This window comes from Daldinia loculata (assembly GCF_022478755.1).
Source record: "Daldinia loculata strain CBS 113971 unplaced genomic scaffold F4817scaffold_41, whole genome shotgun sequence".
In the NCBI taxonomy this organism is placed as follows: domain Eukaryota; kingdom Fungi; phylum Ascomycota; class Sordariomycetes; order Xylariales; family Hypoxylaceae; genus Daldinia; species Daldinia loculata.
In genome coordinates this window covers 1-20,548 of record NW_026054895.1, presented here as the reverse complement: position 1 = coordinate 20,548, position 20,548 = coordinate 1, and the positions used below count along the sequence as shown (strand labels likewise).

Below are 20,548 nucleotides of genomic sequence, written 5' to 3'. Positions count from 1 at the left end.
TAGAAGCCTTCCTGATTATAGTTTTCTCGCTCACTGTAAATATGATTCCCTTCCCTCTAATTCCTTTATATTTCTCTCTACCGCATCGGCTAACAAGGTAAAGGGGATCTTGTATCGTATAATATTCGGAGTCTTAGAGCCCCAGTAGAACTAATCGCAAACACTCGTCGTGGCCGGCCGTCAGGGTAACTACCTTCCATCATCAAGAAACGTGTTAAATGCGCTGCGGTTCTGTGTATTTTCTTGTATTCCAAGGATCTGCCAGAGAGACATTAGTTAATATATGGGGGTAGTCTGGGTAGAGAGAAAAATACCACATGTAAAAGAAGCGGGTGGTGGGGACTGGGTGATGAGAATGGCTAACCTCGAATCTCAAATATACAGCAGGTCATTGGCCAGTCACTTCAAGGCCGAAGAGTATATCGCCAAAATTATTCAAACGAAACGTGGCTATTTCAGACGTATGAATACCACGGATATGCGTTTCCTTAGACGCTACTGTTATTCGCCCATGTTCCTTCGACAGCGTATGGTTAATATGTGGCGAGTTCTTCTACCCTTGTTATCGTGCGGCCGATAGTATATGTCAACAAGTTTGACTATTCATCAGATGGCATAGTAAACCGCCGGGATGTCCGTTCATCATCCCATGTCTTTAACGAATTCAAGGATATGATATGCTAAGCTATATGTCTTAATATTAGCTATGATTGGAATCCTCAACATTCTCTTATTTATTGAAGTACTTACCGTGTTCAACGCACCTGTCGCTTTTACTGTATTAAACCCACTTCAGGTCTGTTGCACACCCTTTTCTTCACCCGACGGTGAGGTGACGATAATCTGCGGAAGCAGTAGAGGTGACTGGGTGTTAATAGAAGTCTGATCCAGTTGTTGTCCACAAGTCGCATGTTTAGGGGTTTCGGTCTCAGCAGGGCCAACCATCAACGTACTGGGCAGCGGGTTGATAGCGCGGCGCGAAAATGGCGGTGTTAGGAGTCGCCTTGCGTTCTGCGAAGCTTGAATCGCGCGCTGTGCTATGGATGTTACGCGTTTCTTTAACTTTTTAATACCTCTATTGCGGATGCGACCCCCTTCGGATGGTGAAAGGTCAGTAGGGTTAGAGCTGACACTGTTATCGTTGGTATTTATGGCTGTATTAGATATAGTTGGAGTCGCAATAGCAAGTGTATGAGTAGAGTTCGTTGCTTGGATGACGCGCTTCCATCCGCGGCCAGTCTGTTCGTTGTAGAGTGTATACTGACCGGAGCTTCTTGTATATCCGGGGCTTAAGCGTGACTCCTGTGACTGCTGTGGCTGCTGCTCATGTTGGCTATGAGGTATCTGTGACTGGGTATTCGTTACATAGTTGTTCTCGTCATTACCCTGAGCATTGTTGATGACTAGGGTAGTGTCGAGGGGAGAGTCACTTTGTTTTGTAGGTCCTCGTCCATATTGTCGACTTTTTCTGCAGAGATTAGATAGGTCGTAGCCTCGGCGACTAGGCATTTTATGCTGGGGAAGTTATTAACCATGATAAAGAATAAAGTTGCGTATTTGCAGGCTTACTAGCCGCAAGAAAGAATAAAGAGGCCCAAGGATTTAGGACTCTAACTGAGTATGGTAGAATGGAAGATAAACTTTACGAGGAATGGAAATCATTCATGGACTAGAGTAAACTAGGTAGGTAGGATACCTTTAAGTAGACATGATTGTTAAAGAAGTATGGTTAAAAGAAAGGCATTATGTAGATGACAGATTTAAGGTAGGTTAGGAGGTAGGTAATAGGTACCAAAATAATTAAACCAGAAAAGAGCAAACACTAGGTAATGACTGGGAATACAGTCACAACTGTCAACTGTGTGATGTTGAAAAGGAACTAACATCGTCCAGGGAACAGTGTTGGGTATTTTATTTTCCTTCAAGGGACTCACTCTGACTATTGCTAGTTACGAAACCGTGCGAGTTAACCGGGTTACAACGCACTATAACGCATTGTCTAGGCTTCTCTTTCGTTTCTTTATATAATCATCACCCTTCATAACATCTCTAGCACTGTAACCGTTAGCACCGTCCCATCTCGAAGGCCCGGTCGCCGCTTGCTCCGTTGAAGAATCGAGTTCCTTAGCCCAAGAGATCCAATCTCTCCTTCTGTTCCTCCAAAGATCACCCTTCCAAGTTCTCCAGGTGCGTCGACCTTCAAACGACTCCCGTAATTCTTGTTCATGCTGGCCTAACTGTTCCATGATAAATTCCTTGAAGTGGAAAGGTATGCATATCCCGTCACCTTTCGAGGGAATAGAAACAATTGAATTCAGGATTTTGTTTCCATACTCAGACATAGCTAATTGGAATGAGTGTGATCGTAGCGCTGCGACTAAGGTCTTGTGGAAGGCTTTATTTCGGGATGGGGTTGACAAGGCATTGACCAACACATAGGATGTCGGCGCCGATGATGTTGCGAGTTGAAGGATGAGCTCTTCCGGAAGAGCGGCTATGGATTTTTGAACTGTGCTGGAAGGATACCCGGGTATAGAAAGCATTGTTGTTGTCAAATGAGAGCCGTGTGAGACTAAGGCTGAACGATTCTTTTGGGGGAGTTCTTGATCCTTCTTATCGTCGGTTTCCGATGACTGTAGAAGGCAAAGCTTAGGAACTAGAAACTTGGGGTCTGACCCGAGCGCTTCGACTAAAGCCTTCGTTAGGCTATCTATTTCACTGATGGCTTGGCGCGCTTGGCACCGTTCGAACAGGGTTTTGATCACGTTGAATCTCGACAGCGCGACAAGTTTGCTGAATTCCGGCAAAGTCTTTTGGATGGCGACTACTAGATCCTCTTTACTAAGTCGATTGAGGATACGAATGGCAGGATAGGACGCGATATCGTTGCGTAGAAGACTGTGGATCCGGCTCCCGAAGATATGTCTGTATAGAGCCTTGAACACTTTTCCAGGGCAATGAGTAATGAGAGTCTCGAGGAGGCGTGAACCAATATGATCGTATAACATTGAATTGACAAAATCCGATGCCGGTGTGGTGGCGTCTTTTAACGAAGAAGGGGCATCAGGTAGAAGTTTCCATAGCAGCGTCATGTCTTCGGAGTCGTCCTCGGCTGCCTTCGAGTTTAGACTAATGTCTAGTTCTAAGAGTAGTTGTAGAACCGGATTTCCGGTAGGATGCGTCGCTAATACCCGGAGCTCTGTGGTATTCATGCCCGAAACCGAGTCGGCGATAATCTTTTTTGCAGCCAGATTGAACGACATAGGTACGGCCCGTAATTGAGAATTTGAGTCAGTCGGCCCATCAGATGTCCAAGGGACTGATATCTTTTCCTTCTTCTTGCTGTGGATGAGGGACTTGGTCTGTGACTGTTCTAACGGGCGCCCGGACAGAATGATTAGTAGCACACGGAGAGTGTGAGAAGCAAATTTGTCGGCGAGTAGATAGCCGAGATGGCCCTCGAGTTCGTCAAGGGCGAGAAGAAATAGTTCTTCCATATATGGTAAAGGTTCTTCGCTCGGATCGTCTTGATCCGTAGGAGCATCATCGCGCTCACCTCCAAGTTCCCTAGTGACGATAGGTGCGGATTGTAAGAATAGGGTTTCGCAGCAATGGCTTGCAAAGCGGTGTTGGATGAGGTTTAAAAAGTGACTACTAAATTGGCCGAATAGCTTCTTCTTCTGTCTCGTGTTGGACATCAGGATTAACCGCTCCATTAACCGTGAGCACGACTGACTGCATGCTAACTTAAGCTCCTTTCCCTGTGCCTCGGCGAAGACACTGGCGAGGTATAGTTGTCGTTCTTCTTGGGAGGGGAAGTCATCTATGTCGAGCTGCTCGTCAACGGAGCGAAAATATTCCTGTTCTTGATCCGACAGCATTCCAAAGAACTCTCGATCGGCCTGTGGAGGTCCACCAATTCGATGTTCGGCCTGGTCAAACCCATCTTGAAATGTAGCTTCTTGGTGGACAGCACCAGCATCGCCATCTTCATCGTTTAACCGTCGTCTTTTCGTACTTTTGCTGACTTCTTGAGCAGCTAGCGCCTTTTCGCGTCGCTTCGACTTTCTTTCGTCGCGAATTGCCTGTCGTTTCGTTCGTGGCTTCGGCATCGTGGATATTTCGACGTTACGAATCCTAGACTGGATTGACAGTTATAAGTGATAATATGACTTCAAGCGCAAAAGTCGCCAAAATATTTTTTTTGGAGGTTGCTAACTGATAACCGCCTTATCTTAGCTTCTTTACTCTAGCGTGCATTAGCCTCTTGGCGCTAAGACAACTGATTTTGACCTGCAGCTCTGTATGGAGATATCTTTAAGCTTACCTACCTCCTATATTTCTTATAAAGAAGCGCAAACGCCTCTTATTGTCGCAGGTACCCATACAATACCCAAGATCTAACACTGATTTTGACAAGGTTGCTTTAGGCGCTAATATGATTGGTATAAGATATCGCGCGGGAAGTTCATTATACGCAGTACCTCTGCTATCGTATTCGTATAGTTAATACTTACCTAAAATACATCAACCAATTGCATCTAGTTATCCCTATTTTGTTATTCCCACTTTGTTATTGGTAGAAATCACATCTTAGTCTCTTATTCTTTCTTAACCTAGGTACCTTTTATGAAGACATAATTACATGTTTCTTAAGCACTTAATACTTCTAGGCAAACTTCAGCCCTAAAGGTGGCGTTCTCTTCAGTTTTCCTAGTGGAACAGAAATGATTTAAGCAAGGGACATGAATGACGAATTAACCCCCTACAGCCGTACCTAGATACCTAAGGTACTTCTTATGGAAGCTCAGTGTCCCTCTTCTTTTAATCAAACACTCACAGCATCTTGGATATTAGCTCAGCTTCTTCGTAACAGCATGGATTTTCTTCGGCAGCTGTTGAACGCCTGTGGCGGTTTTTTGTTGGCTGTCGTGGTTGTGCGAACCATCACATTTGTATCTGAATTTTGGCGTTGCAGAAGCCTGATGAAGAAGCTGAAAGAAATGGGAATGGTAAGTTACTTACCCCTTATCTATTCAATTGAACTTACGCGTTAACTAATATATTGATAGCCGATGCCCGAGCACAGCACTCTCTTGGGTCATCTCGTGGCGGCCAAGACTGCCACTGACGAGCTTCCGCCGGGTGCGCATAGCACTTATATTCTCGACCGCATAGCTAGGAAGCTAGATGGTGGAAACGGGCCCCCAGCGTATTATTTTGACAGTTACCCTGTGAGCGTTCCTATGCTTATGGTAAGAGACCCTTATATCGCCAACCAGGTGACCAATCATCCCTGGGTATCGGCCGAGAAGCCTCTTACCCTTACAGAATGGTTTGCACCTATTTCAGGAAAAGGAGGCATCAACCTCTTTACTCAGAATGGCCAAGAATGGAAACATGATCACGATCTCTTCCTACCCTTCTTTAACAATAGTAACCTTGATGCTACTGTGCCTGTGGTTATTGAGCAGATGCTCGTTTTCCGTGAACTTCTCCGGGAGGAAGCACGGAAAGGAGATTTGTTTCGTCTTGAACCGTTGGCGTTATCGCTTATGAATGATATTATTGGGCTTGTAGTGTTTAACGCTGAGCTAGGCAATCAGACATCCGGTTCTCACCCTCTTTCGAAGACTATGCTCCGCCAACTCGGACTGAAATTCGGTGCGAACAATGTTATGGATAACGTTGGTCAGCTTAATCCATTCAGGATCTTCAGCATCTGGAATAATAGTCGTATCTTGAACCAGCACATTCGCACTCAAATTTCAAAGCGGGTTAACGCATTTCGTAATGCCAAGACACGTCACGAACAGTCGGCTTTCAATTCAATCCTAGATCAAGCTCTCGAGACATATTACTCCCAGCCAGGCCGGGAGCTATCTGACCCAATTGATAAGCAATTCATGGATTCGTTATGCGCACAGCTACGCATGTTTTTCTTTGCTGGATACGATTCTACCGCAAGCACAATGGTTACCAGCTGTTATCTGATCTGGAAGCATCCAGAGGTCCTGGTTAAGCTCCGCGCTGAACATGATGAAGTTTTTGGGCGAAATATTGCAGCGTGTCCGGACATGATCACCGAGAACCCATTTATTCTCAACTCTCTTCCGTATACCCTCGCTGTGATAAAAGAGGCGCTACGACTCTTCCCTCCGGCAAACGGCCTTCGAATGGGATGTAAGGATCTAGTCTTGAAAGGTCGCGATGGCACCGAGTATCCTACTGAGGGCTGTGCCGTGCAGACGAGTCACTTTAGCGTCCATCGGAACCCCGAATGTTGGCCGCGACCACTCGAATTTTTACCCGAGCGATTTCTCGTAGGACCAGACCACGAACTCTACCCAGAGAAAGGTGCTTGGCGTACCTTCGAGTATGGCATTCGAAATTGTACCGGCCAGGCTTTCGTCTTAAAGGAAGTAAAGGCCTTTCTCTCTATTATATGCAGAGAATTTGACTTCCAGGAATGCTATGACGAGGTCTATGCCGGAGAGAGACTGGATCTGACGACTGTGGATAATGAGAAAGCATACCTGATAGAGCACGGTTCTGCACACCCACGTGGAGAGTTTCCATGTAGAGTGTCGCTGAGCGGATACGTCCCTAAGGAAGCCAATCTCTAGAAATGACGCTTTCCCTGAACCATACGATAATTGCATTCGCCATGCTAATTTATGAAACGCCCTTTCATACCCAAGGGTTAGTTTATACCGTCAAGCTAATTCCCGATTGCGGCCCTCATCCGATCGGAAGCTTCACATGTGTTATAATATCGACGCTATAGGGCAATGTATGTATTATATCACAATTGATCTATATATTACATCAATACCCTCGGATCCCCGACCTAGCGTCAAGGTGACCAAATTCTTGATGTCAATCTTTTAGGTGCGCTTCGGTTGGGACAAGAACTGGTTCCTCCCCAGACGAGGAATCCTCCTCTTGCGCATCTCTTGATCTTTTAGAGCTAAAGATTGATATTAGCAGCTAATCAAATTGAAGATAGGACGAAACTCACTCTCTGCGATATAATAAGATCGCGACTATAAACCCAGCCCATAGCAGCACGTGGAAAGTTAAGGCGACAGGCCATCCGATACGCCATCTTGGAGCACCGTTGGGACCAGCAGTTGGGAAGAGCAAAAGGGGTACCCAAATGTTGAATGAATAACCGAAAGTCATCATTGCACCCTGAAATAATTTTGGTGAGCCTTCCTATTCACTCTTTATCATTTACCGTGGTTTGCAATCCCCTTTCGTAAGGGGTAGATGGATTCACTCACCATAATAAGAGCTCTCTCTTCCGAGTCACCCTTCACAACTGTATTGACCGTCGAGTATAGGACCGGACTTAGGCACCCTGATACACCGAAGAAGTACCACGCGACAAACCTACAGGTTCTTGTTAGTGGATGGAACAAACACAATAAGGATACGGAGAGGGGTCGACGCAAAGGGGTTACACACTTCAGAGGTTTCGGAATGTCCCAAATAATCATACAGATTGCCGAGAACACGATGCATATTGTCGCACTGGTGTAAACGGTCCATGAAGGATAGATAGCAGCCAAGGTAGTACCCAACCAAGAAGCCACGATGTTGATGGCGTACGTGACAGTAGGTAGCTGATTAATCTGAATAACGGAGAAGCCTTGTTCTTTCAACCAGAGATTCATATATGAGTCTGGATAGCCGGATATGATCATGCAGCTGATAGATGATTAGACTTATAGCACAATCATAGGTATGGTTTGAACCCTTTACTTGGGTCATTGCGATGTTAGTAACTTACATGTAACAAAACACAAAAACCCAAATATGCCAGCGCCCAAGTGTACGTTTGAACACGTCAAGCCCTAGCTTGCCCGGCTTGCGGATCTTAGCCCGTTCTAACCTCGCCTTTGCGAGAGCGATTTCCTCGTTGGTGAAATAAAATGGCTTTGGCGAATCCGGAATTCCCGGGAAGACCAGGAATCCAGCTACCGCAATTGGAAGTGTAAATATGCCATCAATGATGAATAGCCACCTTGATGAGACATCGATACTTAGCATTCTATTCTGGTTTGGGATTTAAAACGCAAGGGGGGGGTTCAAGAGTTTCTTACCTCCATCCGGGCATCCCACCTACACCAGACAGATTGGTATACGCCGCTGCTTGCAAATACCCGCTTACCATGGTGCCCAGGGGGTTACATATGAACCAAGTTCCGGCTCGCTTAAATAACTCCGGGCCACTATACCATGATCCTAGTGTCTCGTTAGGTAAAGATTCGTAGAATCGGGAGATAGAGAGATACCTAAGATGAAGTGCGTCCCGGCGAATACTGGAGCCTCCAACATGCCTACTAGAAATCGGCACGCATAGAGTTGATGAACATTCGTAACTCGACTCTGTGCGAAAGTGCAGATACCCCAGAGAACTTCGAGAGCCGGTAGCAACCAGCGCGCTCTATAGGTATTTATTAGCACAATTACCAAGTTTTTGATTAGGAAAAAAAAAGATTTCTTGAGTCATTACACACAGTAGAGGTCGCGACATAAGTAGCATGCCGGGGATTTGAAAAATCACATAAGCCACGTAGTAGCAAACATTGAAATAGTTGAGTTCATTGCCGTATAATCCAAATTCCTCCTTGAGACCACTGACGTAGGCATTGCTGATGTTTGTTTGGTCTTCGAGATGTAGTCCTTGTAAGCTCATTGCAAAGGGAGTGGTTGGATGGAATAGGGGCTAACCTAGAAATTTTACGAAGACTGGAAATTGTTAGATTTAAGCTATCACGAAGATTAGAAAAGCGTACTTACAGCATAGACAGGCGAATATTAGGATAGACAAGTCAAGTTTGAATAGAAGTCTATATATTGTCAGTGTAGAAGTTTCGATGAGAATTGCTATAGGCCATATCCAAGTAGATAGACTTACTTTCTCTCTGCCGCAGGGTAACTAGAAGGGTACCAATTGAAGATCTCTTTGATAAGGCGATGTAGGGAGTACCCCTGGCTTTGCTTTGTTACCGTCATCGTAGCGTTAAGCCGAACAAGACTGCTCAAAGCTTACTGAGGAGATTGTCACTCCTGAGTTACGCGGGAACAGATGGGTTACTTATTACTATACAACCATAATTCATAGATCTAATGGGCACTTGTTCTTATTTTAAGGCGAGATTTCGCAATCCCAACTTGCACGATAAGTAAACCTAGAACAGGGTCTTAAGAAATGTCCCTGTCCTGATATTGCCAAGGAGATAGGTGTAGTCTAGTCTTAACAACGATACTCTACTTATTTTATCAGATTATCTCCGTTGTGTCTTAACAGTGTTACATTGCTTGCGATAGGATCTGATGATGTGCGATGGCGTGCTTGCCATATGCTTGAAACATGCGGAGGCTGCTGGTATACTAGAACCTGATAACACTACGAGTAACCCGTATAATTCCTTGTCCCCGCATACATACCTAATTACTTCTCCAAGTTGCGCCATACTCGTAGACCGCGTCGATTGGTAGATGTATAATCTATCGATAGACTGTAACCCCCACCAACGCTTTGGGGTACGAAGCTTCTATTTAATCAGTTAAGACTACGAAACGAATTGTAAAGGATATGAATAAGAGTTTCGATTGACACATGTTGAGTCCCGCAATTAGTGACTATTTAAAATGTAGATATACCCCGCGTATTGACGCTCATCCGAGCTCGCCGCCCTGGAGAATATTAGTATTTACATTTGTAATCAACCTTCAAGATGCCGGGACGTATAATCGATCGCTATGAGCACGTACCTGTAACGCACGAAGACCGTAAGCCAGAAGCCATATTGATATATCTTCACTATTTCCAGTTAATAACTTTGCTACTATAGTTGACTGGGCCGATCTGATTACATTGGACCTAAGTCTGTATGAGCAGCCAAGAGGCAAAGAAGAGCTGGTAAAGCAGCTCGACCACGCGGTTCGAAATGTTGGTATGTTGGAAGTTCCTAGCCGGCACCTCCAGGAGTACTGGTTCTCACGTGTTCATCATAGGATTCTTCTACGTGAAGAACTTCAACATACCCCAGGAAGACGTCGACCGCCAGTTCGCTCTCGGACGAGAGTTTTACTCGCTCCCTCTGGAAGAGAAATTGAAGTATCATAACAAGCAAGATCTCGAAAGCGGCGAATATAATGGGTATAGGCCAGCGGGCCACCGAGTGTCCGTCACCTGACTAGTTTGATACCTTGACCCTAGGGGAAATAAGTTTAGGTGCCTAGGATTATAACTGATATATCATCTTTATAGCCTTGGAAATGGAGTGAAGGATAACGTCCAAGTATACAACATACCCAAATTCGATGGCTTCCACCAGCGCGAACAACCACCCGTCCTCCAGAGTAACATCAAGGAGATCGAAGCATTCTCGAGGGTAAGTAAACGAGAAGCCCCGTCCATATAGATGTGCTCACCAAAACATAACAGAAATGCCACGAGGAAGTCGTCGTTAAGCTCCTGCGCCTCTTCGCGATATTACTCGAGCTCCCTGATGAGGACCAGCTAGTCCGGGACCATCTCTACGACGTTAGAGGAGAAGATCATCTGCGGTACATGCACTACGCAGCACGAAGCCAGGAAGAGAACGCCAAGGTGGCCAACCTATACGGACCAGGCCACACGGATCTTGGCACAGTGACTCTCCTTTTCAGACAACCAGTAGCTGCGCTGCAGATTCTAAACTCGGCAGGAGAGTGGAAGTGGGTGAAGCCACAAGACGGCACTATCACGATCAACACATGCGACGCGCTAACCGCACTGACGGGCGGCTTGATCAAGTCCAGCGTGCACCGAGTGCACACGCCGCCTGCGGACCAAGCGCATATCGACCGCCTAGGCGTGTTGTACTTTGCACGCCCAAATAACCACGTCGTGTTGGACCCGATCGCGAATAGCCCTCTACTGAACCGACTCGGGTTAACTAGTAATGCCTTCACAGAGCTGGGACAGCATTTAACCACGGAGCAGTGGGTTAAGGTGCGGCAGACTCAACAACAGCGACCCCGCGTCAGCGCCAAGATTTCTACCGATGGCAAATATGAGTACGCGAAGAAGGACTTGGAAATCTTGCCTGGGCTACATGCTCTGATTCATAACTGAGTTAGGGATGTCTGGTGAACCTAGGAGGTAGTCACTCAAGAATATCTATGCTACTAATATGTATTAGCTGAAGAAATAGATCGCGCAAAAATAAGTCAAAGCCACGCGTCTCTAAACCCCCTGTTTTGGATCCTTGCCTACCTAAGGTATCTATTGAGGAGTGTGGCTACAATGCGGTGATCAAAGTGAAAGCACACCAGCATTTGAAAAGCATCAAGTGATAATTCATTAAAGTAAATTCATACAACTGTTTTCCATATCGCACATCTCACAAGCGTATCCATCATAATAGGCAAAATCGCAAAGACCCCGGTCGAGTTATCTCACATAAATAAACCCGTGCCAACCAAAAAATCAAAATCAGACCCAGGAAAAACACCACCCACTCATGCAATCCAAAACCTAGCCCCCTTTTCATTAAACCCCAACCTTACCTATCCATTCGCCTCGTTGTTATAAATGCACCCACTCCCTCAGGCAACAATTTTGAGCTTCTGCAGCTTCTCCTTCACGCCCTCCTGAGGCCATTTCCAATCGCTCAGGAACTGGGGGTCGACGCCGTACTCGAATGAGTAGTTGGCAGCAGCGACCTGCTGGCTCTTAAGGGCATCGCGAGCGGTTGCGCCGCGGTTGCCGAGGGTGGGCATGCGGTCGATGGCGTCCATGGCCAAGCTGAAGCGGTCCGTCTGGTTGCGGATGGCGAGCTCGAGCGGCGTGTCGATGTTGCCCTTCTCCTTGTAGCCTCGGACGTGGATGTTGTCGTTGCCCGGTCGCTTGTATGTCAGACGGTGGACGAGCCAGGGGTACGAGTGGAAGTTGAAGATGATGGGCTTGTTGTCTGTGAACAGGGCGACCCATTCCTTATTTGTGAGGCCGTGCGGGTGGTCGGTGTGGTGGATTAGCTTGAAGAGATCGACGACGTTGACGCAGCGGATCTTGAGGTCGGGGAAGTGTTGCAGTAGGAGATCGATGGCGGCTAGCGACTCGTTGGTGGAGACGTCGCCGCAGCTGGCCATGATGAGGTCGGGTTCTTCACCTGCGTCGGTGGAGAACTGGGGCCAGATACCGATACCCTTTGTGCAGTGCTCGATTGCGTCTTTCATTGTGAGGTATTGGATATGAGGTTGCTTGTCTGCTACGACGACGTTCACGTAGTTCGATGACCGGAAGCAGTGGTCCATGACCGAAAGGAGACAGTTTCCATCAGGCGGGAGGTAGATGCGGACCACTTCCGGACTCTTGTTGCAGACAACGTCAAGGAAGCCAGGATCTTGGTGAGTAAAGCCGTTGTGGTCTTGTCTCCAGACGACAGCAGTCAAGAGAATGTTCAGCGATGGAATCTTGACACGCCACTCTACTTCTAAGCATTTCTCAATCCACTTGCAGTGCTGCGCAGAGTGTCAGTAATTACCTATTAGTTAAACGAGGGATCACATAAATAGACTTACCTGGTTTACCATGGAGTCGATAACATGGATGAAAGGCTCGTAGCTATTAAGCATTCCGTGCCGCCCACTCAGGATATAGCCTTCGAGCCATCCTTCGCAAGTATGCTCGGACAAGATTTCCATAACTCTTCCGAAATGAGCTAGATTTCCGCCGTCTTCATCTTCCTCGAAATACTCGCCCATCCACACCTTCTTACCAGCCTCGTACACGGCTGCCAGCTTGTTGGATTCGGTCTCGTCAGGGCCCATTAGACGGAAGTTGTGGGGGTTGTACTTGACGATATCACGTAGGAATTTGGCGAAGTTAGCCATGCTGCCTTCTACAGTACCGCCAGACCTGTCCACTTTGATGGCGTAATCTCTGAAGTCGGGCATCTTGAGTGGTATCGTTAGTAACCCACCGTTAGCAATTGGGTTCGCGCTCATGCGCTTGTTACCGGTAGGGCACAAGGCTTTTAGTTCGGGGGATATTCTGCCTTCTTCGCCGAAGAGGCGCTCAGGCTCGTAGCCACGCATCCATTCTTCGAGGATCTTGAGATCTGCTGGGTTTGTTTTAGTACCGGTAATGGGCACTTGATGAGAACGCCAGAAACCACCGAGGTAATGGCCATTAACCTTGCGCGGCGCGGTCCAACCCTTTGGCGTGCGCAGGACAATCATAGGCCACCGCGGGCGGAAGGGCTTTCCAGAGTCACGAGCTTCCTTCTGGTATTTGCGGATTTCTTGAACGCAGTGTTCGAAAGTGGCGGCCATGGCCTGGTGCATCGATTCAATATCGTCACCCTCAACGAAGTATGGATGCCAGCCGTAGCCGTAGAATAGTTGCTCGAGTTCTTTGTGCGAGATACGAGCAAGCACAGTAGGGTTGTTAATCTTGTAGCCATTCAGGTGCAGCACTGGGAGAACGGCACCATCGCAGATGGGGTTCAGAAACTTGGTGCTGTGCCAGGCCGTAGCCAATGGGCCGGTCTCGGCTTCACCATCACCAACCATTGTCAAGGTGATCAAATTGGGGTTGTCAAAAACGGTACCAAAGGCATGAGAGATGGAATAACCAAGCTCGCCACCTTCGTGGATGCTACCGGGAGTCTCTGGGGTGGCATGTGATCCTATACCTCCCGGGAAGCTGAACTGCTTGAAGAAGACCTGCATGCCCGCAGGGTCCTCAGACTTCTGAGGGTATACTTCAGAATAAGTACCCTCAAGGTAAGCCTGGGAGATGACGGCGGGAGCGCCATGGCCCGGGCCGGAGACGAAGAGGGCATCGAGATCGTACTTCTTGATCAATCGGTTGAAGTGCATATATGTGAAAATTTGGCCAGGGGCGGATCCGAAGTGGCCCAGCTGGCGGCCTTTGATATGCTCAACTTTTAAAGGTTCTCGGAGGAGAGGATTCTCCTTTAGGTAGATCATGCCAAGACTAAGATATAAGCTGGCCTTGAAAAAATCGGTATACTTTACGATTTCTTCCTTAGACAGAGGCTCGCCCTTGATCGTGGAGCGAGCCTTGCCGAATGGCCGGATCTCATCGATCTCGGCTTGGTGAGTATCTGTCATTTTGGTTCGTTGTCTTCGACTTGTAAGCGTATTTGGTAAAGGTGGGACTTCTCAGTCAAAAGACACTTGGAAGAAGCTTGAGTCTCAGTAGTAAGGTGCCCTGAGTAGCTCAAACTATTGGGTTTATATATAAAGAAGGAGTGTTGTGATGATGGTTTACTAGTGGGGTGGAGAGGATAGTGTTGATGATGGCGAATACTTATAAGAGAACACTCTCGATATGTTGACAATTACTGGGAACTACTACTCTAAGGTGGTAGTTGGGTTCTCTAGGTTCCGCAACGCCTGTAACATCCGCAAAAAGTCGCATGGAACAGTTGATTCATGTGAGTGATACCGCTTAGACTGGATGCATGTGCATGTTATCATTGGACTCGGTGGGAAGCGAACCCAAGGCACCGGGTATGTAACCGAGGCGCGAGTAACGTGCAATTATGACATTATAGCGTGGTAATAGCCTGATAGGTGGTATAGTGAGCATGTTCCCTAGCTGTTCTAGGCGGCGAGAACAGTGGCTGATAGACAAAGTTGCATGCGGAATGCGGCATCTTAGTGGTTGATTCGGTACAATGAGTCGACGGTGGGCTGATTTCTATTCTCCAAATTCCTTATACGTCATACATTTTTCTTCTCTCTATCCCATCCGTGAAGCCCGTGAGCCCGTGGTCTTGGAGACGACTTCTCTCGTTTATGCAATGCACTTTTTCTTTTATCGATTATAATCCCTACCTCAAAGCCGACTGTCCGGGTCCCCCTCTATTTCTTTTCTCCATTTTGTCTTATTTTATTTCATCTCTACGTAGCATCATCCAACCATATTGCTCGCCTTCTACCCCTCTAAGGTCCTAAAGTAGTATAGTTCTTGCCCATCCAGTTCCTAAGAATCCCATCTAGATTCCCATCCTTGAATGTTTGTAAGGAACACGTAGGCCGAGATACTTACATTCCTGCGAGTATCAGTCGACTTTGATGATCCGATTGGAATTGGAGACTAGTTACTATGCCCATCTAGATTGGCCTTTATGAATAACTTCTTATCCTGAACACCGGCCGTAGGAGATCTGCGACATTTTGCTTCTAGAATGACTTTAGCTTTCGAAAGGGACAGAGACAAGCCCTCGTCTTCCTATAATTCACGAATGTAGGTAAGCACCAAAGACAAAACATTGATCAGCGATTAAACATACGACCCAAGAGACATCATTGAATCGGGCTGGAGATCTGTAGTCTCTCGTGTTGAGCGCCGAGCACCGCGGCTTGTGGTAAAATTTCTTTGTTCCCGTGATACTTCTTCTTGGGATGGTATGTCAACACTCAGCGCCTAATTTGCATTGCGACTCTCCTCCTTTTAGTACCTATATTCGAGGTTTCATATACACCTCGTGTTCTTCATCCTTAGAATAACCAGTAGGTGCATAGTTTTGCTGATAGGACCCAATTCTTGAGTGTTGTGGCCATCAGATGCGAGAACCAACGATCAGCACGTTAAGGATTGCGAGCGAATGATAGGATTTTGCCGTGGTCTAGAGCACTACGCATCCGGCCGGCGCCGCTGCACCTATCTCTGTCTCCGGATTGATTTGCAGCGCCAATCGCCGATTCATGATGAGCAAAGGCGAAGAACAATACGCGTATTGAATTTCAGAGTGCGAACTGATCTATTCTCTTCAATTCACACTGTGTAAACTAAACAAAAGCAGTTACTTCGTGCAGGACGAGCTGAAAATGATTTTGCCAGGCAAATTTAAGGAGCGAAAAGTTGGAAGAAACCTGGAATATCTACCTACCTCATACATCAAGTACACGGGGATAAATTGATGGCATATAAATGAGAGGTAGGCTTCCGAAGTTCTTAATGTATGAGAAGTCTAAGAGGTAAGTAAGTAATTATATGTTCTTGAAAGTTGCGGCTGCTGTCTCCGTTCGATTTAAACTTAACGACTTCAAACCAGCAGGCATTTGGCTCGTTATGGGGATACTCCGAAAGCTATCCCGTACTAAGAGCCTTAAGAAGTGAGGATATAGTAGTATATATGAAGTTATATTTAGTAAATACAATATCAGAATGGCATGCAATAAATATATTTTCAGTGTTACAATAATAAATATTGTAACATTGTTATGTTAGAAGTCTCCTTGCACTAAAGTCTCTTATTGGCTTTCCATCAAGTTCGCTCATAGTGTAAAAGATAAACAGCATAACTAAACGATGTTGAAGGAATTCTATAAAGTGTAGTAGGACTAGCGTTCCAACAGTGAATATACTGCAGTAGATAATAGTAAGATAATACCTAGCTCGTGAGAGTTACTAAAATGCAAGTACGTTTAAAATCAAACAATGTTGATCATACCGGCATAGTAACTAAAACTAATGTTGCAATAAACTAATATTACATAACTACAACACCTAAGTTATATCTTACTGGAGGCATACTCTAAGATGAGGACCCCGCTAAAATATACCCCACTTGTTATAATAGGTTGCTATATTATCGTTGGGTTGGGTATATATTTCTTCAACCTCAAATTACCTCCTCAACCATCTGTTTCTCTAAATTAAACACTTCACCAACGCTCATTTCCTTCATCTGTGTAAACTGTACCTAGTTGATAATATATCTCCGTCAACATGGATAAATGGCCTCAAGAGCTCTATGACCACGTCATTTCCTTCTATTACAAAGGTATATTTATTTCTCATCCAGCTTTACTGGCACTCGCAACTGTGTCCCGCAAGTTTCAAAACTCCGTCGAACGCTATACCTTCCGAAGTATACTGTTCACTGCTACCGATTCAAAGCTGGACGAGTTGACCCGTATTTTAACCCCGCGGCGCCGCAGCTTTCTACGGAATCTTGCTATTAAGATGGTCTTACCACCATACCCTTCTGAATGTTTTACCGAGTTCGAAACGGAGCAGGATCGCAGAGCCAATAATGAGGCTATGACCGCAGCATTAAAGCGAGTCTTCTGTCTAATTTCAACCCCTTTCGACCATGATGACAGTATAACACCAATGCTCAATTTAAATATATTTGGGCCACATTCACCTTCGGACAAAGGAACAAGACCGCTTCTACCAAGGCTCCCCCCTAATCATCAATATCCTATTAGATTAGATCTTAACGCTGCGCGTTATAAATTCTCGCTGCTTGATCTCACATCTGATGTGTCCGACTTCCCACCCCTACTTTGTGTTCGACAGTTCACCATCTCTGACGGGCGTCGCAATTGGAGCCCTCGTGTTGCAATGCTTCTCTCTACCAAGATGGTAAAAGCTAAGAGTATCAATTGGTGCCTGGATCGTCGCGAAGATAGTTGGGGTCGGTACTACAGCCTAGATCGAAGACTCCGAAACGATCTTGTTCAGAGTATCATGTCAGCAGATCTTCCAGCATCTACCACAAAGTTTTCTTGCCATATACCTGGACCGTGGGCTGATAATCGACAAATGCTCCTCCCTGAATTCATCGCTCCAGGTGATTATGACCCAGTCAGCTGCGCCTTTCGACACCTTACAAGACACTGTACCTATGTCCATATCATAGGTCCCATACATTCCACATTTTTTGATCCTCCAACAGGTGTGCCGAATGGGGTTAAGCAGTGTTGGAACAATGTAGAGACTTTAAAAGCCACAGTCTCCATGCGTAACCCAGAAGGAAAGTGGTTATTCGAACTTGAAAACGGTGTTGATGAGGACCAGGACTCCTTAATTACACTTGATCAACTTCCACCGGGCTATGGAGATACGAAGGAGGAGTTGGACGAACGCGAGAAATATTATTACCGACACATGGTCGAACCAAATCTACATGACGAGCCTGAGAGGGTTATACCAAATGACATCGAGCTGAACGCTTTTTTCACAGCTTTCGCACGAGCGTGCTGCCGCTTACCGAAGCTAAAAGAGGCTTCTGTAGAAATAGTATGTATGGGTACGGATATTTGGCAATATGAGGTGGGGTGTCTGGCACCGGGTACGCCGTTCCCAAGGGGCAAACCAATGCCCGCGCATGATATGAGCTCATGGAGAGTCTATTTCTATCTAAACCAGTGGCAACCCTCTGAAAGTACGGTTGAGGAACTTAAGATGATCGGAAGGACACGAAATGGATGGGATCCCGTATTCTTGTGGGGAGAATCGATGTACTAATAACTAGTATTGTCTGTCTTTTTGCGCTGGATTTATTTCTCATTAGGTTAGGTGCCTAATTTGGTAGTACGTCGGATCATCACCAAGTCACATATTTATAAATGATCTTGATGCTACTGCTAAGCTATGCAAGCAACTGTCAAGATCTCTTGGACACGTACTACATCTACAGTAGGTAGCCACTCGCAGCTTTGCTGCATGGACCCGTACGTTGGCTTACATGAGAATGTGAGGAGATCGTCAGGGTGAATTCCAGTGAGGTCATCCTTTAATATGCCCTTAAGAAAGCTGAGTAGCATTTTAACTTTCTGTGACTCCGGCAATTCGCCCATTCTGTTTTGAACTTGCTCGAATTAGAGCACGCCATGCTTAACTTACCATTACTCCCCTGAATGAGTGATGATCAGAGTTCATCTGTAACCCCGCCGTGTCTTGGCTCGCCTACGAAAGTCGGACATCCGGAATAGGAAGACGAAAGCCTAGAATTAGATGCTCATTAACGAAAAATGGAAAATTTAGGGTAGGTATGAAATGATTTCTACCTAATTTAATATATTTCCTCTACATCCATATGTAAACCTCGCTGGCATAAACAAATACGAAGGCAGTCCCTGGAATCCTGTGAGGAGCATGGACCTCCAAGAGCCCATTAACCGCTTCATGTACTGAACTCGTGGTCCATTTTAGCTGGTTGTTTTAACCATAAACGGTCACGGATCTGCTAGATTTGAACGTGTTGGGAAGATGTCATGGCTATTTTCCATATCGTAGCCCTGTTGCGTTTCATCATCTTACCAAAGACAGATAAAATCTCGACGTAGTAAGCTCCGCCGTGTCACTGACTTCAGCCGCTTTAGTCTAAATAGATGTAGCCGTACGGATCCAGGTAGGCCGGGGTGCATTTGCCATTGCGTAGACACACGTGTGGGGACCAATCAGCAATCGGGTAATTTACTCCTTTCTATTACCAAAAACTTGGTTCGCTCCTCTTCACGTTCCGCTGCCTCGTAAAAACGACAACTGCCGATGTTTATAGTAGATAGGCGAGGAATAGGGCTTGTGGGGGTTAATGAGAGCGGATGGAGTATCAGAAAGGGTCAGTGCTATGACGAAGTCAAGATATATAAGGCACCTACTCGCTTATTGAGTAGCCTGCAGTAGCCCGAGTACACTCATAAGTTAGCCGGAAGTCTGAATTGTCAAGTAAGAAACGCACGATGGGCTTTATTTCTCGAATTGCTACAGCCGTGACCCTCCTCGTAGGCCATGGTCTTACAGCTCCGGTCTCAGCCAGCGCCAAGTACTGCGATGAGTCCACCGGTGTCTGCTATTCTGAAATCTCGATCGGAGTAGCCCCTATCGTCTGGCGAATTGCTATCCCAGAAGTGACAGAGGGTCCTTTCGATATCCTTCTCCAAATTGTTGCGCCGAAGTCAGTCGGATGGGCTGGTATCGCCTGGGGAGGCGGCATGCTGTATAATCCCATCTCGCTAGGCTGGGCAAATGGAAACAGCACCGTCCCAGCAGCTCGATTCGCGACGTGAGTTGAAGCCTCATAACTGAAAAACAGAATTAATGTTTGCCTTAGGGCCCATGTCCAACCAGAGATATACGAGTCGGCAAATCATACTACACTTCAGGGGTCAACGGCGAATGCAACCCACTGGACCCTGACTACTCTCTGCCAGGGATGTAGTACGTGGATTCATAACGGAGGTGCGAAAGAGACTTTAGATCCCGGCGCGACGGCTGCAAGCTTCGCGTTCGCCGCGTCCGCAACGCCTCCGATTGACCCCACCGATCCGTCATCCCCTATTGGCATCCACTCCGAGCACGGAATTTTCACATTAGACTTGGCGGCTGCTAAATCAGCGCAATTCAACTCTTGGGTTGAAAAATTGGGGGTAAAGCGCTAACTTGGGTTGCTTGGGGTTGAAAGCTTTCCGGCTTGTACGATTGAAATACAGACCGTATATCGATGGATATATCATATAGTAGATGTGGGTTGAGATAAAACCGAGGTGGCTTGTATATATAGGTACCATAGCGGAAATGGGGGTTTTCAGAGAACGGTTATTTATGGGGAACGGTTCTCTATTAAAGAACGGTTCCCTGTTTCCAGGCCTCTGATTGGTCCAAATCCGAAAATAGTGGGTCCCAGACCTTAATTTTTGGACCCACTTTCTAGCCGCCGTTCGATACGTGTAAAACCATTCCCCCTTAAAGAACCGTTCCCTTTTTGGGAAGCATTCT

General features: G+C 46.3%; 8 protein-coding genes across 8 annotated transcripts; 4 read left to right on the top strand and 4 right to left on the bottom strand.

Annotated features, from left to right (window-relative positions):
• Window positions 1-792: 792 nt before the first annotated feature.
• F4817DRAFT_366877 (uncharacterized protein) lies at window positions 793-1,509 on the bottom strand (the record flags this gene model as incomplete). The annotated part of the gene is made up of 1 exon (XM_049307045.1): window positions 793-1,509. The coding sequence occupies one exon, from the start codon at window positions 1,507-1,509 to the stop codon at window positions 793-795; it is 717 nt and encodes a 238-aa protein (XP_049156947.1).
• Window positions 1,510-1,672: 163 nt separating this feature from the next.
• On the bottom strand, window positions 1,673-4,179 carry F4817DRAFT_344075 (ARM repeat-containing protein). Its single transcript, XM_049304087.1, has one exon. The coding sequence runs from the start codon at window positions 4,110-4,112 to the stop codon at window positions 1,986-1,988; it is 2,127 nt and encodes a 708-aa protein (XP_049156946.1). The 5' UTR covers window positions 4,113-4,179; the 3' UTR covers window positions 1,673-1,985.
• A 698-nt stretch (window positions 4,180-4,877) lies between these two features.
• F4817DRAFT_360116 (cytochrome P450) lies at window positions 4,878-6,626 on the top strand (the record flags this gene model as incomplete). Its single annotated transcript, XM_049306240.1, has 2 exons — window positions 4,878-5,012; window positions 5,073-6,626. The coding sequence occupies 2 exons, from the start codon at window positions 4,878-4,880 to the stop codon at window positions 6,624-6,626; spliced, it is 1,689 nt and encodes a 562-aa protein (XP_049156945.1).
• A 368-nt stretch (window positions 6,627-6,994) lies between these two features.
• F4817DRAFT_360115 (MFS general substrate transporter) lies at window positions 6,995-9,024 on the bottom strand (the record flags this gene model as incomplete). The annotated part of the gene is made up of 8 exons (XM_049306239.1): window positions 6,995-7,194; window positions 7,241-7,395; window positions 7,471-7,713; window positions 7,796-8,029; window positions 8,109-8,250; window positions 8,301-8,452; window positions 8,526-8,699; window positions 8,927-9,024. 8 exons carry the CDS (start codon window positions 9,022-9,024, stop codon window positions 6,995-6,997), a joined length of 1,398 nt encoding a protein of 465 aa, XP_049156944.1.
• A 233-nt stretch (window positions 9,025-9,257) lies between these two features.
• Window positions 9,258-11,321, top strand: F4817DRAFT_186681 (Clavaminate synthase-like protein). Its single transcript, XM_049298416.1, has 6 exons — window positions 9,258-9,665; window positions 9,750-9,804; window positions 9,867-9,968; window positions 10,030-10,198; window positions 10,286-10,409; window positions 10,463-11,321. Exons 2-6 carry the CDS (start codon window positions 9,750-9,752, stop codon window positions 11,132-11,134), a joined length of 1,122 nt encoding a protein of 373 aa, XP_049156943.1. The 5' UTR covers window positions 9,258-9,665; the 3' UTR covers window positions 11,135-11,321.
• A 49-nt stretch (window positions 11,322-11,370) lies between these two features.
• On the bottom strand, window positions 11,371-14,784 carry F4817DRAFT_186655 (D-xylulose 5-phosphate/D-fructose 6-phosphate phosphoketolase). The gene is made up of 2 exons (XM_049298415.1): window positions 12,583-14,784; window positions 11,371-12,522 (listed from the first exon to the last, which is right to left on the bottom strand). Exons 1-2 carry the CDS (start codon window positions 14,137-14,139, stop codon window positions 11,608-11,610), a joined length of 2,472 nt encoding a protein of 823 aa, XP_049156942.1. The 5' UTR covers window positions 14,140-14,784; the 3' UTR covers window positions 11,371-11,607.
• Window positions 14,785-16,642: 1,858 nt separating this feature from the next.
• F4817DRAFT_344044 (uncharacterized protein) lies at window positions 16,643-18,774 on the top strand. The gene has a single exon (XM_049304086.1). The coding sequence runs from the start codon at window positions 16,769-16,771 to the stop codon at window positions 18,293-18,295; it is 1,527 nt and encodes a 508-aa protein (XP_049156941.1). The 5' UTR covers window positions 16,643-16,768; the 3' UTR covers window positions 18,296-18,774.
• Window positions 18,775-19,512: 738 nt separating this feature from the next.
• Window positions 19,513-20,211, top strand: F4817DRAFT_317919 (putative iron reductase domain protein; the record flags this gene model as incomplete). Its single annotated transcript, XM_049300866.1, has 2 exons — window positions 19,513-19,835; window positions 19,884-20,211. 2 exons carry the CDS (start codon window positions 19,513-19,515, stop codon window positions 20,209-20,211), a joined length of 651 nt encoding a protein of 216 aa, XP_049156940.1.
• Between the last annotated feature and the right edge of the window lie 337 nt (window positions 20,212-20,548).

What these genes read in the sequence shown, in the direction of transcription:
- F4817DRAFT_344075 (XM_049304087.1), bottom strand. Translation starts at nt 4,112, where the DNA reads ATGCCGAAGCCACGAACGAAACGACAGGCAATTCGCGACGAAAGAAAG.
- F4817DRAFT_186681 (XM_049298416.1), top strand. Translation starts at nt 9,750, where the DNA reads ATGCCGGGACGTATAATCGATCGCTATGAGCACGTACCTGTAACGCAC. An exon ending in ACCTGTAACGCACGAAGACC is followed by an intron (nt 9,805 to 9,866) that starts GTAAGCCAGAAG and finishes TTGCTACTATAG; the next exon opens with TTGACTGGGCCGATCTGATT. An exon ending in AGATCGAAGCATTCTCGAGG is followed by an intron (nt 10,410 to 10,462) that starts GTAAGTAAACGA and finishes AAAACATAACAG; the next exon opens with AAATGCCACGAGGAAGTCGT.
- F4817DRAFT_186655 (XM_049298415.1), bottom strand. Translation starts at nt 14,139, where the DNA reads ATGACAGATACTCACCAAGCCGAGATCGATGAGATCCGGCCATTCGGC. An exon ending in TCGACTCCATGGTAAACCAG is followed by an intron (nt 12,523 to 12,582) that starts GTAAGTCTATTT and finishes CACTCTGCGCAG; the next exon opens with CACTGCAAGTGGATTGAGAA.
- F4817DRAFT_344044 (XM_049304086.1), top strand. Translation starts at nt 16,769, where the DNA reads ATGGATAAATGGCCTCAAGAGCTCTATGACCACGTCATTTCCTTCTAT.